At 52.7% G+C, this 17,714-nt stretch overlaps 1 protein-coding gene across 1 annotated transcript in view; it reads left to right on the top strand.

Annotated features, from left to right (window-relative positions):
- KCNK1 (potassium two pore domain channel subfamily K member 1) overlaps positions 1-17,153 on the top strand; it is a 34,040-nt gene extending 16,887 nt beyond the window's left edge. The window contains exons 2-3 of the mRNA XM_079106743.1: positions 13,391-13,786; positions 15,942-17,153. Of these exons, the coding sequence (XP_078962869.1) occupies positions 13,391-13,786; positions 15,942-16,198 (653 nt within the window). The 3' untranslated portion in view covers positions 16,199-17,153. The remainder of the gene's footprint in view (positions 1-13,390; positions 13,787-15,941) is intronic.
- The last annotated feature ends 561 nt before the right edge of the window (positions 17,154-17,714 follow it).

Here is a 17,714-nt window from a genome sequence, read left to right on the forward strand (position 1 = left end):
AAAGATCAACAACAGAAAATCAGCAAGTTCACGAACGTACAGCACGCGCCACAGAGGAGCACTGTCAGCCCAGCGGTGCCTGCCTCAGACAGTACTTCAACAGAGAACAGCGCCTTTTAGGGAAGTGGCAGGACAAAGGAGAAGCCGTCCCAGCTACAGAGGCAGGAAAATGAGGGACAGTGCCTTCCCAGGGAGGAAGTTGGCTGGCAGCTCTTCCGGCCCCTTCTCCAGCTGACGAGGGGACTGAGGAGCAGCACTTGCACCTAGCCCTCTGACAGGAAGGGCAGCGGGAAGGGAGCAAGGCCTTTCATCCTGTGACTCTGTTCTGGGATCAGAGGGCAGAGAGCCCCTGGCATGTGATCAACTTCAGTGCAAGATACCATTATGTTTCGAGGAGAAATATTTGGCTTCTGTTAGTCAGCGTGTTGTCAGTATAGCAAGAAACCTGCAGTGACCAATTTAGGAGGAGGAGGGGTATATTTACTGATTTATTTTGGGAGGTACCAGTGGCACTTAACCACTGAGCTGCATCCCCAGCCTGTTTTTATCTCAAGTTGCTCAGGGCCTCGCTAAGTTGCTGAGGTTGGCCTTGAACTTGGCGATCCTCCTGTCTCAGCCTCCACAGCTGTTGGGACTACAGGTGTGTGCCACTGCACCTGGCAGGGCAGTGCGTGGCAGCTCAATGGGTGGCCACCGGGCCCTTGCTTTGGGCTTGTGAGGCAGCATGTGTCTGCAGGGAGCTGATGGACCAGAACTGCTCTCCTTGTGCCAGGAACCACGGGAAAGGAGAGGAGGAGCTGGGTCCACTACCCCCTCCAGGGCACGCCCCCAGGGCCTGGGACCGCCCACCTCTTCACGACTCCACCTCCCAAGAGGGCCTTGCTGGGGCCCTGGGGCCCTTCAAGTCCAGACTGTAGCAGTTTCCTCCAAACGCACACAAGGGGGGTTCAGCATCTGGACACAGAAGGTCAGAACGCATGGGCCTTGGAGACTTCTGGATTAAGGGTGAACCAGCTCCATCATTGCAGAAGCAAGGCATGTCATTTAAACGGTTCTATTAGGCTGACGGCCCGGTGCTTAACGTCCAAATGTCGGTGACCCTGGGTGAGAAGGCGGGAGAGGGCCATGCGGCTGGAACACCAAGCCAGGGTGGGGGCAGTGCCTCCAGGTGTCTTCACACCTGCAGGCGCCGTCTCCAGAGACCTCAGCCAGGGCACCCGCTGCTCAGTGCTGCCCTCCCGGGTGACCTCGTCCCCCACCTCTGGGCTCCCTGCCCACCTCCTGAGACCCAGAGGGGAATGGGGTGCAGTGCCAGTCACCAGGCAGCTTTTATTCCAGGGAAGCACGTGCACTAGGATGCAGGTGCCTGATAATTTAGATGCCTTTCAGTTGAACAAGCAAAATCCCAACTTACAGTGGCTGCGGCCACAGGAGAGCTGTGGTTTTCTCCTCTCCCAGGGCCAGCGGTCAGCAGCTGCAGGCGTCGAGGTCACTTCCTGCCTCTGCCCCTTCCTGGTCCTCATGCCAGCCCCTCAGCTTCACGGGGCCGCTCAGCTGTAGACCCGCTGTGGTAAAGACCAGGTCAGAAGGAGGAGTGGGCAGCGTGCGACTCAGGCAGCTGTGGAGGGCTGGGGTGCCCTGAGCCCACGTCCAGGTTCTCTCTGACCCAGACTCGGGCAGGCAGTGAGGCAGGACAGGTGGCAGGCACCAGTGGGGATCCCTAATGTGCTTCTGGGGGTGGCCGCCTGGGGTGGACAGAGCAGAGCCCCAGCCAGAACAGGACCGTGGAGGAAACGCAGCGAGGGGACAGGCTCCCCAGACCCTGCTCCCGCTGGCCTCCTACAGTCCAGCATGTCAGAGAGTGGGAGCTGAGTCACGCTGCCTCCGGTGAACCAATTACTCTTCCAGAGTGGGGCCCGCGCCCCGCGTGCCAGCAGCGTGAGCGTGCCACCTGTGCCTGCTCCTTTAGATCTTCATGAGGACTTTGCTGCCCATGGAGGCCGGTGTAGCTGCCCGTGCTCTGTCTTGGAGGAGGCTGCTCTCACTGGAGGGGTCACATCTGCTCCACCCCAGTCCTGGCCCGCAGTCAGCCTCTGCAAACACGAGCTGAAGCCCAGGGCAAAGCCGCGCTCCCAGGGAGAGGGCAGTGGTCCTCCCAGGCCTGTGGATGGAGAGATTCTGAGGCAAAGACCCCACCCTTGTCGCCTGCTCATCCTCTGCAGTGTGTGGTGTCCATCGGGGCCTCGTGGTGCTGAGGACATTCTGAGGTCTTGACTCCTCCTCTAGGACGTTATGAAATCACAACCAACGTGAGGACTTAGAACTGAGGAGTCACGCTTGGTTTTATCCAGATGTTTCTCAGCACCTGGGCTCTGGCATCAGTTTGGAAGTGGGAAAGCACGCTCGCAGTACCCTCTGCACGAAGGCGGGGCCCTCAGCAGCAAAGAGAGTCTCGAATTTCCTACCAGAGGCTGTTGGAATGAAAAGCTGCGTTCCTGCACCTGCATCTCAGAGGTTGACATTTTTAGCCCCACTGGGCGCTCCAGGCTTAACTTCGGAACTTTTCATTTCCAGATGTACTGGAATTAGTGAGGAGAGTAGGCTGCGCCCGCTGAGCTGCTGAGTCCCTCTGCGGTGCACCCGCCCTTGCGACCCTGCCTCGTAAAGCGGTGGGGTGTCACTAGCTCCTCCACTCCGAGTTAAGGGCTGGGCTGGGCTGACTCCACGCCTTGTCTGTCAACTAAACAACCACCATCTGCCCAGCCTTAAGGCACAAACTGACAAGGAAATCCATCTTGCTTATAAAAGGGACCATCTGTGAGCTTATCGAATCAATCAGAAGCACGTGGATGCCTGGGCGTATCAAACACATACGGCAAAACCAGAACTGTGAGCTTATTGGCACACCAGGCCACTGAATGGAGACCCCTTGCAGGAGGAGCACCCTGAGATTGGACATGCGGGCACTCTGACCCCACCACCTGCTCACTGGCCACCACCCTCGCCCAGGAAGATTGCCACGGTGAGGAACACCCGAATCTCTGTCCTTGGGGTTCAGCAGAGTTGAGTGTGTCCTGCCATGAGGACCCTGCATGACTCGCTCCAAGTCGAGTCTCCGAAACAGCCTTGGTCCAGACTCTGGCCCAAAGTAGGCTCCTGCACTTTGATGGCTCTGCAGCCCGCCCACGTTCTTTGGCTGGATGGTGACCTTGTCTGACCACCAACGCTGACTCTGCTCTCATAACTGCTCTCTGCCTTTGCTCTCAGTTCAGCCTTCCTGAGCCCCAGGGCTCCCTGAACGCTTCCTCAACCCAGACAGAGATAGAGATATAGAGAGACGTATGTATCGATATGTATGTTATTTAATGTGTGTAGATAATTTGTGTGCGTGTAAAGTGTGATGTGTGACTTGAGCGTTACAGATGTTAGTAATTAAGATTGGGTTTGAACTTGTGTTTGCTCAGCTTTTGACAAGCAGGTGATCCACAAGTATTCAACAAACCACCTCCACTCAAAGTGTAGTAGCCTATGAATTTATTGTTATTCAGCAAATTCCAACATTGTGGGAAGACACAAACGTGTTTGCTCTACCTGAATGTGTGTCTCACTCACAACAGTCCACTTCCAGTAGGTACTTGTTGAAGTGCCCAAGAATGTGAAGCACCTGCATTTACAACAGGTGGGTGGACATTTGTGCCCTTTCTCCTTGTAACGTAAGCCAAGTAGAGAGATTTTAGAAGAGACCTGTAGTTCTTCACCCCCTTTAGTCATGGGAATCTGCTGTTGTCCACTCTGGATAGGTGATTGTGGTAGATGGCCGCCATATTGGGTCAGTTTATAATGAGGGGGGTGAGACCTAGAGAGGGAGCATTTGGATTTTTTGGGGGGATCATTAATGTCCTCTTGCACTACGGCACAGAGTTCCTATATATCAGCATATTGCTAAGTATTGTAACCAAGGGAAACCCTAAATAAGCCCTCCAGCTTCACTTGCCTGTCGGTGACTTTAAAAATTACTGACTTTGGAGGTCGGGCCACTGAGCAAGATTGGTCTCCCACTAGCTGAGCTGTAGGTGACATGTCTGACAGAGGCCACCTAACAGGTTCAACCTGTTGTCTTTTGCTATCTCCTGTTCTCCACAAAGACACTTTTGTATCTTAATGATTAACTGAAAGGTTAGCTATTCCTGGGAAAAGGAACTAAAAAGACACAAGTCATAAAACTGACTAATCAGTAACTTATCTCTGGGTTTACAGATCCCGTGACATCTGGTAGTCCTCAGATAGCATCAAAGTGTGGGCCAAAGATTTGCTAATCCTGTTCTTTAACATGAAATGATGCTTAGCTCACAGGGAAATATGTTTGTCTGAAGAATCATAGAGACTGGCCAGAGATGAAAGAAACTGTTATCTCAAGGATATTCTTTTTTTTAGTTTTAATTTTTATTTGTTCTAATTAGCTGTGCATGACAGCAGAATGCATTTCAATTCATCGTACCCGAATGGAGCAGAACTGTCGGTTTCTCTGGTTGTCCATGATGTGGAGTCGCACCATTTGTGTGGTCATACAGGTACCTAGGGTCATGATGTCCAGCTCATTCCACCAGCTTTCCCACTCCCCTGCCCCCTTGGATATTCTGACGGAGGAACGCGGGTCCTTTTTGATGAAGGGTCAGTTTGGCTCAGGACCTTCCTGCTCATTGTCCCCTGCGCCCCTGTTCCCTATTCTTAAAAGCCCTGTGTACCCTCTGCTCCCTGTGGCAGAGCTTTGAGGATGAGGTCCCTTCATCTTCTCAGGACTGGCTGTTGAATAAATCTGATTTTCTTCTTACCGACTCTCATCTCCCGAGTGCTGACTTTTGAGTGGTGAGCAGGCAGATTTGAATCCACTAACATCATTAGGCCTTTAATTGCGTTAAACCAAAGCTCTTGAGACTGAGGGACCTCTGACCTAGAAGGCTTTACTGAGCCATTACAGATGCTAGCCAGAAAGAAAGGACTGAGTCGGGGACAGTTGCCACAGCTCCCAGCAGCAGGGCTAAGCAGCAGCTGGGCAGTGTCTCTCGGCGCAGCTCCGGAGCGTTCGTATGAAGCGTGAGTAAGGCCACGTTGGCTGTAGGCAATCTGGGTGGGTAGCGTGAGGCCGGGAAGGCCCGACAGGAGGGCAGCTCCTGAGGAGGAGCGTCCATCGCTCCTGGATGGTTGGGGTCAATAGTGGTAACACATTAAGTCAGGGTGTAGTGGCACTGGCGGCGACAATGATCGGTTCAGTCGAGGTTTCAACATAAATACTCTTTGTTGCTTCCACCTGCTGCTAACTAACTTCCTGTGCCTCTTCCACCTTCCAGCCTTTCTGGTGAAATTTAGGACTTCCCAGAATTTTTCTTTATCCGTTTTTATCGACGCTGTCTTAATAGCCTCTAGCCATTGTTGTGGAAGGTGTCTCCAGAGGCTTAGGGACAACCAAGCTGTGTACAGAGGAGAGCGCAGGGCAGCCGAGGGCTTCTGACTAGGGCCCAGAGCTGTGGCTGCTGTAGAGCTTCACACCTCGGTGACCCTTGGGACACGCATCTGCAGCCTCGGCAGAAGCCTCTACCTTCCGCACGCTCCGCTGTGCTCACTGCAGCACCTGGACCCCTCCCTTTAGTCCTCAGGACCCCTGCACGAGGCAGGAAGTGGTACTTCTGGCCCCACGTCCATCTGTTGATGGCTCAAACTCCGGTGTGTGGGAGACAAGAGCAGGTGGGAAGGAATCCAGGTGTATTGCCGGTAAGCAGAGAAGAGGGGCTCCCACCCTCCCAACAAATACCCCCAGGTTCCCAGGGGCTTCCACAGGAAGAAAGAAGATGCAGGGATCACGGGCGGAAGGCTGTGCGCAAGTGGGGTCCCCGGGCCTGTTTTCCGTCTCTTGTTCCAGAATGTACCTGCGACAATCGGCCCCCATCTCCCAGGCCCAGCCCTGCAATCTCTTCAGTCAGCCTACTCTCCCTACAAGTTCAACGTGATTTTATTTTTAATTAGACATTAGGACTGGCAGGTCCGTGGCCACACATCCATGTCGCCTGCAGACCCTCATCTGCTGCAGGCTCTGCGAGGGTGACCGAGGGCCGCCAGGGTCAGTGGTTCTTGGGTTTCTGTTCCTGCCATATTTGGTTCCAGCAGTCAGTGTGTCAGTCATCCCAAGGTGGTGGGGGGGTGGGGGCAGAGTAAGGTCACAAGGGGCGACTGCAGAGCTGACCTCAAGTGGGACGGTCTGGGACACGCCGTGTTGCTGTGCCTGCTGTGGTGTTCCCCTTTGACAGACGAGGAGACCAGGGCAGGATGCTCCTCAGGGCCACACGGCTAGGAAGAGGCAGAGCCAGGATTCAAGTTCAGGAAATGTGGGTCTCAGGGTTAAAAACCTGGTAAGTGGATGGTGACATGTAATGGAGGTGGGGGTGGGGGAGAGAAGAGTGGAGGAACTTTAGATTTCCAAGAGGGAAATGGGAGGGGCAGGGGTGGAAAGACGGTGGAACGAGACAGACATCTGACCCTGTGTACTGTATGAATCCACATCAGCACAGCCATAGAAAGGATGCGCCCCATTTGTGTACAATGGATCAAAATGCAGTCTGTAAAACTGAAAAATAATTTTAAAAAATCTGAATGGGGAGGCCCCTGGGCTGGGCGACTGCACTGTAAATGCCCACGAGAATAAACCAAAGTCCAACGGAAGGGATTCGCCAGCTTCAGGAACCACCAGCTTCCACCAACGAGCGCCCTGCTGTTCTGACCGGTGGGAACTGTCCCCTCGGCTTGCTTCTGCAGACCCTTGATAAACGCCCCCTCTCACCCCTCTGGAGGAGTAGCCACTCACCGAGCATGCTGCCCGCCCGCCCGGGCGAACCACTGGGAGCTGGAAAAGCGCTCTAAATGTGAGTGTGCTCCAGCTTGTCCTTGGTCATCAGCCCGTTTCCTGTCCAGGCTTTAATGCTACAAAAGTGTCCTTTGTTCCATGAGCCTCTGCCCCAAGGTGTCCAGTCCAGGTGCGGGTGCAGAGGCAGCGGGCCAGGGTTTCCTCCCAGGGGTCTGAGTACCTATGAATGGAGGTGTGCAGCTTCCGTTTGATTCCTGGGACAGGGACCAACACTGGGCTCTGGCCCACCCCACAGCCCCTGTGGGAGGGAGTCAGGTTCCTTCAGAAGTCGGCCGATGGGCAGGATGGCCAGAGTTTGTCCTAATGACCATTTTCCAGGAGTTCAGGTGCGTAGCGGGTGTTTTCAGGGGGAGGAGAGTGGCAGGAAGGGTGTGTGCTGGCCAAGCTGGGCACCCAGCCACTCTGCAGCCCTCTGTCACCCAGGGGATGTTTCCCGGCTCTTGCATCAGAAGGTTCCTGGTTCCAGTGATTAGTAAGGACCTTACTCTCCTGGGCAGCCTTGAAATCCTTTAGATACACACAGCATTTTCATGCAAATTAAGCATCATTCTTCTTTTGATTAGAGAACAGTATTAGCAAGTCCTTGGACCACACGTTGTTATTTGAAGACCACCAGGTGTTCCAGTTTCTGAAAAATTAAAGAAGGATTATTGATTAGTAGGCCTGGGGACATTTATTTTTTCTCTTTGTCTCCTTTTCCTGAAATAATTGACTCTTAACAACTCAGCCCTTGAAAGTAGGTTTTTCTTAGAAATTATATCACTGGGCAAAGGGAAAAAAAAGAAAAGCTTCACAAGGGGCAGTTTTGCATAGTGAAGGTCATCTTGTACATGGTGGCATAAAATAAAATGGAAGGGTCATTGCCAGCATCACACCTCACCCACCGTGAAAGTTGAGGACATTAGCCTTCTGGTCTAAAGCTGAGTGTTGCGGTCATCGCAAGAACTGTATCGGCTATTTGCAGGTTTGGCAGGAGGCAGGGGCATGGTGAAAATTTAGCAACTAGTACGTAGCGTCTTCCTGTTATCATTTGTCATTAACTCTGAAGTTGTGCATGGTGCCCGACTGTTCCCAGGGGAAAAGAGGTTTCAATCCTAAATTGTCAGGGCGGCCTCCTGATGGCTGCAGGATGATCTTGTCAAACCTGAAAGCACACCTGGGCGGTGGGGGGCTGGGGGAGCAGCACGCCTGGGGGGAGTCGCACACTTGGGGGGGAGGGAGCACACTTGGGGGGGGCAGCACATCTGGGGGGAGGCAGCACACCTGGGAGGAGGGAGCACACCTGGGGGGAGGCAGCACACCTGGGGGGAGGCAGCACACCTGGAGGGGAGGCAGCACACCTGGGGGGAGGCAGCACACCTGGAGGGGAGGCAGCACACCTGGGGGGAGGCAGCACACCTGGGGGGGAGGCAGCACACCTGGTGGGGAGGGAGCACACCTGGAGGGGAGGCAGCACACCTGGGGGGAGGCAGCACACCTGGGGGGAGGCAGCACACCTGGTGGGGAGGGAGCACACCTGGGGAGGAGGCAGCACACCTGGGGGTGGGGGAGGCAGCACACCTGGTGGGGGCAGCACACCTGGTGGGGAGGCAGCACACCTGGGGTGTTAGCAGACAGGAAATGCAGCTTTGCTCGGTGAATCAGGAGCCTCCTCTAGACGGTGGGCTCAGGAGCCAGATCTCTGTCTCTGGACTCCTTCAACCTTGCTTCACTCTTGTCCGAACACTAAAATGCTAAAGGTCCAGAAGGAGGGAGGGGGAGACATTTTTCCAAGACTGAAAAGGGCACACTAGAGGGAGACACGACTCCTCCCTGGCGTGCCGTCTTCTGCCGCACTCGGGCTCGGGTCGCCTTCTGACTCTCTTCCAACGCACGTCCCAGGATGAAGGTGGCTCTCTGTGTGACAGACACACGATGGGGCTGTGGGCATGGCCGCGTGCTGACACACCAGGGCGGGGAGGGGGGGTACTGACACAGCTGTAGATGTGTGGATGCCAAGAGCTGTGCCAGGGCTCCTGTGAGCCCTGCCCACCAAGCCACCCATGAGCAAAGGCAGCGTTTATCCTGGAGTAAGGATTGCCGTTCAGGACGCACTAGGAGTGAGCCCTGCAGCCCAAAGCTTTGTTGGCCGATAGGGCTGCCGGGTGGAGCTGGAAAAGTCGGTGTATCTCCTGGCCATCAAATATGGCCTGGTGATGGGGTTGCTGGAGAATCGGGAGTTGCCCTTCTCACACGCTTAGCCACCTCACCTCTCAAAATGGATCAGAAGCCAAGGACAGTGGTGTACACTTGTAATCCCAGCGACTCGGGAGGCTGAGGCAGGAGGATCATGAGTTCAGAGCCAGCCTCAACAATAGTGAGGAGCTAAGCAACTCAGTGAGACCCCATCTCTAAATAAAATACAAAAGAGGGCTGGGGTGTGGCTCAGGGGTCGAGTGCCCCCCAGTTCAATCCCTGGTTCCCTCTCCCCACCCGCCAAAAACTGAATTGGAGAGACAGGTGGGTGCCGGTGTGGCTTAGGCGAGTTCCACGCCTTTGTGAAGCCGGACGGTGAGCCTTCTCCTCCCTTCAAGGCGCTCAGGCCTTTGGACTTCAGGCCCACAGCCCCAGGGTTACCGCTGGCTGTAGAACAGAATCCTGGGGGCTTTGATGTGGAGGACAGCCTGGCCTCCCTCATGGAGACCTCTAACATCCCCAGGGCCAAGCCAGGTCTAGTCACAGATGAAGAGCTTTATACCTGATCCCGTCAGGGGGCTTCCAGAGGCTGAGATCTTCTCTCAGTTTTCATTGTTTGCTTTTTTTATTTAACCTGTATAAAGCTAACTTAATGAGGAACCCACACATGGTTCCTCATCATAATTAATGCAAGATAATGAGAGTATTATATGTTCAAGGCCATAGGCCACGGTCAACTGCACCTTTCAAAAGCATCTGATGCAGGTGGAGAAATTGCTGACCAGTGACTTGCTCTGATGCACCAAAGGAGCCACCAGAGGTCCTCTGTCTTGGACGTCATCAGGAGGACTCGAGATCAGAACAACCAGAAGGCCCGTGTCTGGTGGCTAATTGGGTTAGCAGGTCAGCACTGGCGACAGAGTGTCAGGCTGCTGTGTTTAGACCTGCGTTGTGTAGGAAGGAGACTGCTGGCCACGACCACCCACATTCATGGCCCCCAGGGGTGTAGCCATAACGGGGAGCCCAGCTGCCGGGGAGCAGGAGCCAATACCACAAGAACGTGGACTTTGTGGGAGGTTCATCCCAGGACCTAACTGAGGTCTTGGAGTAAGTTTCAGCCAACTTTGTTATACATAGTCTTTGGGCCCCCAAATTATGTGAATAACCTTAGGAAAATATAACGAACCCCACATATGCCCGGTTTATTAAATCTTGCTAAATTTTTTATTGTTTGTAATTTTAAGACAATTATAAGATTTAAAATATGGTTATAAGATTTAAAAAAATGAGCTTTGCTTCATGATTTATGTGGACATTCGTTGACTGAGCTTGAGTGTCCAACTGGCTGAGAGCTTCTGTCGGGCGCACTGAGGTATCTTTTGCCAACCAGCCACTGTGTGGTCAGGGCAAAGGGTGCTTTCCCAGTGTGGCCGGCGTGGGAAGTGTGGGCAACACAGGTGAGGGGTGCCTTTTACCTTTACTTTCCTTTAGCAAAAATGACTTATGTAAACATCAGGAGGAGAAAATGGCTTGAGTGAAGGTCTGTACCCTGGCGATTCTTAGTCTCCTGGTGGGATTCCATTACAGGCACAAAACGCCACTGTGCAGAGAGCCTGAAGTCTCGCAGGATTCTATTTGCTGCTTGGAGACAATATTTGAGTCAATGAGATTTAGTTAACATTTTAATAAAATGGCCTATCAAATATTGAGTTAAAATCATGATATCTTAAAATGTTTTAAAACTGAATACTTCCTTACTTTTTACCCCCAGCTAGGCTCATGCCATTTATTGGGACAGATGGGGACAGAGGTGGGCTATGTGACATAGGTGTGTCACACTTATAGAAAAGCTAATTTTTTAAACGTGCTGCTAAAGAAAAAAGGAATCAGATCATGGACTTAAAGCCTCTTGCCAACAGACTCAGCTCCTCTTGGGCTTTCTCTACAAAATCCCTGCCAAGCCGAATTCATCCCTCGCAGCCCGCCACCCGCCAGCTTTGGAGACCGGGACCTACCTCCTTGTGCTGTCCGGCTCCGGCTCCTAACGGATGGGTGCCCTGCTGTGCAGCTGGCTTCCTTACTGTCAGATAGGATTCCGCTTCCGGAATCTATTTCCATGTACCTCTGATCCTCAGAACATCTTCCTCAGTGCCCGACTGGAATCCCAGCTTCCCCTGTCCCCGTGTTTCTGTGATGCGGGTGGCTTTGTTTATGACAAATCTCATTCTTTTCCACAAATAGAAGTACCCACATTTCCCTGCTTCCTTACGCTGCCCGCATGTTACCTGGCAGACTGTCACTGCCATTCGCCGATTGTGTGTGCTGCTGGGGTCGAAGGTGAGGTGTACCCAGGAACTCCCGCTGATGCAGGCGTGCTCAGAGGTGAGGGTTTGGACCGTGAGCTGTGACTGAGTCAGGCCATCCTCGTGGGAGAGGCCGGGTGTACTGAAGACAGGTGGGGGTGACTGGAGGAGGTGGGGCCCTGGGACAGTCTGGAAGGGTGCACTTGTCCTGTGTCCCCTCTGCACTCCCTCTCTTTCTGCGTCCCGACCCTGCCATGTGCCGAGCAGCTCTCCCGCCCCAGGCCCTGCCCCTTGATGTGCTGCCCACCTCGGGCCCAGAGCCACGGAGCTGACCATCTGTAGATTGAGATCTCGGAACCTCGAGCCCCAGAGCAACCTTTCCTCCTCTGAGGACAGAGAGGCAAAGCTGGCTGACATTGCTCCAGCCTGCCCTTGCCCTCTCTGAATGTCACGCTCGGAGTTAGCCGTGGCCTCCCTGGTGCTGCTGGGCGGACGTGGACTGGATGGCTTCAGAAGGCGAGGCTCAGAGCAGTGGTTCCTAACCTCCGGGGTCATGGTCCTCCTCTGAGACTCTCAGCTCTGGAATCTGCACACAGAAATGCTCGTGTGGGTGGATGAACGTGTTTGCATGTGATTCCAGAGGACCAGGAGAACTTAGTTCACTCAACTGCGCCTCTGGGGCAGCCAATTAAGAACAGTCAAGGAAGTGGCTGGGTGGGCGTGGTGTTCCACATCTGGAATCCAGCCACTCAGGAGGCCAAGATGGGAGGATCACAAGTTTGAAGCCAGCCTGGGCAACTGAACCCTGTCTCAAAATAGAAAATAAAATAAAATAAAAACTCAGATGTAACTCAATGGTAAAGCACCCCTGGGATCAATCCCTAGGTCCTAATGATAATAATAATAATATCAATAATCAATGAATAACCACATAGACCTGGACCTCAGGCATGAAGCAGAGAAATGGGATATACAGTTGAGCAAGACAGATTTTCAAGATTCCATTTTGAAACCACTTTTCAATATATTCACAGATCAGTTTTTTTCAGAGTCTGATTTCATTTTTTAAAATGCACTTAGTTGGCCAAGTGTCCTGAGCTGCCTTGTTTGGACATGTTGGGGCTGTCTGGTGACCTGCTCATGAGCTCCTAGAACCCAGGAGCCCTGGGCCTGGCAGGGTAGCCTCCTGCTAGCATGGGTTGGAGGAAGAGTCCCTTGTTTGGCGACGTGGGAGTGACAGATCTGGGAAGTGAAGCTGGTGTTCGGTGACCGCAGTCCTAATTGTTTTAATGCTTCTTGGGAGTTAGTGGCAGACATTCTTTGAATGGTTGGAATGACAAGGGGGAGAGCGGGTATCCGAGTGTGCCTGGCAGCAGGGTGATGGGCAGGACACCTCAGAAGTGTGGCTGGACCCGTGACCGCGAGCTCTGGCCTCGGTTCCGCCCTGGGCTGGAGTCCCTATCTTGGTGGAGTCCGCCCCACCCGCCACTGTGCTCTGTGGGTTGGTTCTACACACACACCTTTGTTTGTCTGTCATTCAGGTCGGACGTCCGGTGAGTCATGTGTTTGAAAAGTGGGTGGACGGGGTGTGATGCCAAGGGTCCTGTGGGAGCAGTGGGGTGCCTCGAAGCTGGGCACAGGGGTCAGCTTTCCTCCTGCTCTGCGGCTCAGCGCGACTCCTCCTGTTCCGCCTAACGACAAGTCCTGAGCGGGAGGCACGTTTACAGAGCGGTGGGCCTCCCAGGAGTCTGGCCTCCACTGATGGAGCCTATTGCCCTGACAGTGCCAGACCCAGAGGCTCCCACTTCTCCCGTTTGAGGGATGAGGGCAGACAACAGACATGTGTCATTTAAAGACATTTGCTCTTCTGGGCCTGGGATGTTGCTCAGTGGTAGAGCATTTGCCAGGCCCGGGTTCCATCCTCAGCACCCAGACCCAGAGCAGACCCCTGCCTCCCACTCCCAGCCTCCACTCACCTGTTGGCCTTTCCCTGCAGGTTATGGCCACACGGTTCCCCTGTCTGATGGAGGCAAGGCCTTCTGCATCATCTACTCTGTCATTGGCATCCCCTTCACCCTCCTGTTCCTGACGGCCGTGGTTCAGCGTGTCACCGTGCATGTCACCCGCAGACCCGTCCTCTACTTCCACATCCGCTGGGGCTTCTCCAAGCAGGTGGTGGCCATCGTCCATGCCGTGCTGCTCGGGTTCGTCACCGTGTCCTGCTTCTTCTTCATCCCGGCCGCCGTCTTCTCCGTCCTGGAGGACGACTGGAACTTTCTGGAATCCTTTTACTTCTGCTTCATTTCCCTGAGCACCATCGGCCTCGGGGACTACGTTCCTGGAGAGGGCTACAATCAGAAGTTCCGGGAGCTCTACAAGATCGGGATCACATGTGAGTGCTCCCCAGGCAGCTGTGAGCACTCAGGCGCTCGCTGGTGGAGAAGCTGCTTTTCCATTCTTGCCACCTTCCCGTCCTGTTCTGCCCCACGATTCCCATTGAACTCTTTGTGCACAGCCCTTACTACCTCATTATTTTCCCCTGGCACCTTGCAATCGCTGATCAATAATGTTTAGGCATTATACTGAAGGTATAAAAGTAAGCCCCACAGAACATGCTTGATAACCAACTTTTAATGAAGAAAGTTGCTCTGCTTTATTAAGTAAGAACAGGAAGTGAGGCCTCAGGTAGAGTCTGCCACCGTTTACCAGGAAATTCTTAAAGTGGTCATTTATCTCATTTGTCCATCTGGTTCTTTTCGAAGAAGTTACCCAATGTTAAATGTTTTCAGGATTTTATGTGGGGAAAATCAAATAGATATGAAAATTCAAGCCGGGCATGGTAGTGCACACTTGTAATCCCAGCAGCTTAGGAGGCTAAGACAGGAGGATCACGAGTTCAAAGCCAGCCTCAACAACAGCGAGGAGCTAAGCAACTCAGTGAGACCCTGTCTCTAAATAAAATACAAAATAGGGCTGGGGCTATAGTGCCCCTGAGTTCAATTCCCAGTACCACCCCCCCCCCAAAAAAAAAAAAATTGAATGGCCAGTGACTCAAATTTTTTAAATAATTTCAGTTTTAAATTTAATGTAATATCCTGGAAAATGTAGTCACCCATTTGGAGAAGCTGCTTGCTCTGTGTGAGCCTTCCCTGTTTCCCAGGATGCACAGTTGTGTAGTTGTGATGGGCACACAGTTCCCATTTCTGCCTCCTCCAAAATCCTCCAATTCATGACTCGCTCGGGCCGTGGCTTCTAGGCAGTCAGAGCAGAAACTCAGGCACTCATGTGCACCTGGCCTGTCTTCTCCTCTTAACGCCACGGAATGCTTAGTTGAACTGAGTCTGTTTCAGCATTTCCACTCAGTCGTGGGCTCACCAGGAACAGAGGCTTGGCTCGCGCAGCCCCAGGGCGCCGGCCGCGCTGGGTCGCCAAGCAGCTGGGCAGGTACAGCCGTGGCTCCACAGGGCTTCTCGTGTCCTGTGTTACCTGTGGAGTCTGTGGTCCACTCCGGGGCCATGCTGTCACCTCTCCCTGTCTCTGGTGTTGGCTCTTCAGGTGGCTTCTAATTTGGGAGTGTCATACATAACATTACAGTGGACACTTTTTTTAAATACTTTTTGAACTTTAATGTATTTCCAAGAAGTGGGATTATTGGAATACGCCCCTTTTGTGACTCACAGAACATGACCTGGAGCTCTTAAAATGCTGTTATGGGTCCACATGTTCATGAGCCCAGGAGTTTCAGTCCTCCTAGGGTGGCCTTGGCCAGTAGCGTTATAAGGGTTTCTTTTTTTTTTTTTCCCTGTCTGTGAATTTGACAGCAAAATAAACATTATCTTAACTTTTTTTCACGTAACAGATGATTATCTGATGTTCGTTTTCTCGACTTAGGGAAGTGCCTATTTCCGATGATCCCCACTAGCTATACTCTTTCCTTGCATGAATCGCCTTCTCGCTTTGTCCAACACTTTCCTTCTTCCATTTGCCACGTAGTAGCAAATCTTTGCATAGCATTTATCTCTTGTTACAATGTGGACGTGTTTTTTAGGCAGTCTTCCAAGTTTGTGGAATTTTAATTTAGCTTAAAATGTAATTTCCGTTACTAAACTACTAACTGTATAGTGGGAATAACAATGAGGATATTGCATGCTTGACAATGTGCCCACGGTGAGGGCAAGCATTCCCAACATGCCACAGGCTTTTTGTGAACCTGAGTGATACGGCGGAGGCGGAGGCCCCATGTCGAGGGCCACACTTGGAGGAGCATCCGTGTTGTTTGTCTGAAGTCACACCATATTGGCACCAAGCTCTCTGATTTTTTCCCCTCAAAAATTGCAGCCTGTGATTCTAAACAATCCCAGCTGGCGGAGGGCAAACCATCTGCATTTCCTTTCCTGTGCAGTTCCTCGCTGAGCCCTGGTCTTCAAACTTTCCTAGAAGTTTGTCAACCTGTACTGTAACTTTTCTGTGGCAGGGGTGGGAGATCTGTCGGGTTTCTGGGTTCGCCTGTGACCGGGTCACACTGAAATGCTGTCCTTCTCGTGTAGGCTACCTGCTGCTTGGCCTCATTGCTATGTTGGTGGTCTTGGAAACCTTCTGTGAGCTGCATGAGCTGAAGAAATTCAGAAAAATGTTCTACGTGAAGAAGGACAAGGACGAAGATCAAGTTCACATTATGGAGCACGACCAGCTGTCCTTCTCCTCCATCACAGACCAGGCGGCTGGCTTGAAGGAGGATCAGAAGCAAAATGAGCCTTTTGTGGCCACACCGTCTGCCTCTGCAGATGGCTCTGCAGGCCACTGAGCCTGGGCCTTGCAGGGTCCTCCTGCAGCAGCAGGCCAGGTGTGAGGAGGAGGCTTGGTCACGTCCACTCCAGGAGAGCGTCAAAGCCCAGAGGGGCCTTCCTGAGGGCACCTACTGTTTGTGATACTTTAAAAATGTGGCACGAAGGTCGCTTTGACTCTGGAGGGGTGTCTGCTATCTGGGAGACGGGATGTGTGTGTGCCTGTATTTCACCTGCAACAAAACCATCCAGACTTTACTAACAGGAGAACACTTGAAGCAGGGTGCCACAGTGGGTAGAAGCAGATTTTATACTTTTAACTGGGGACTTTGGGGTTTGCATTTAAATCACTGAGCTGGTGGCTAAATAGCAACATTTATACTTAAAAGCAAAAAATAAAAATTAAAAAAAACGTGTTTTATAAATAGGTTTAAGTGTACCGGATTGCATGTGCCCATCCAAAATGATTATTTTTGTAGTATCTAAGTTAAACCTACTATTTATAATGAATAGGTTACCATTAACTATGTACATCTGAAGTACAGATAGATTTATATCCTGTATATACAGCTGGGTCACCAGGTCACACTGGTCTTCTTAACCCCAGAATGTAGATAGTTTTGCTCTTGATTCTCTTTATACTAAAGAATCCAGAATTGCCGCAATAAGTTGAGGGGAATAACAAATGGAATGGAGAATGCCCATCACATCTGTCCTCGTCCACGTGCCCCCCTCTCGGGGCATGACCTCGGATGTCCAGAATGTTTACGAGCACTTCTTCGGAAGAGGATAAGCAAGAACAAACACGATTTGTAGAAAGGCTGAGAGATTTTGTTTCGGAAGCACGTGTGACTTACAGCCACCTGGGTCTAAAGCACAGAACTTGGACTTAAACACCCAAATAAACAGATTATATTGCACTAATCTGAGGATTTTAAATTTAAAAGCCGAAATAAATAAAAATCACTGCTGTTCGCAATGCTGTGCATCCATATATTGAACGTACTCCCCTGTGTGTATGATGCGTGTGAGTGTGTGCGGGGCCCGTGCTGAGCACGCGTGCCCCTACAGAACCATAAGGGCAGTCGGATGATGTCCCGGGACACCGTGAAGGGAAAGTGAGGAACCCCGCGTGATAACAATGTTCGGTGACCCCCCCAAGCGAGTCTTCACTGCCCTGCTGGCTGCCCCGAGGTGGTCCGGGCCTGCTGACATGGCCGCTTACTCAGTGACTACCTTCTGCACCACGTGCCTCCACCAGCAAGCTGCAGCAGCCACTCTCTCCCACGGTGCCCTCCAGGAGCATGTGTGTCCCCGACTCCCAGCAGAGCCACCTGGGCCGGTGCGATGGGCCTCACCGCCACTCCGCAGCCCCTGGGCCGCTCCGTGGCTGCCGTCTGTCTTCAGCAGGACCTTCCTGGGTTGCGGCTCTCGGTCATGCTGGCCTTGACTCCATGTGGGAACCAAGAGGAGAGGAGAGCCGGGCACCTCCCGGAGAACAGAAGCAGGCCTGGTGGGCCTGGCCGGGGCCGCGGA

This window comes from Sciurus vulgaris, assembly GCF_902686455.1.
Source record: "Sciurus vulgaris genome assembly, chromosome: 12".
Classification (NCBI taxonomy): Eukaryota; Metazoa; Chordata; class Mammalia; order Rodentia; family Sciuridae; genus Sciurus; species Sciurus vulgaris.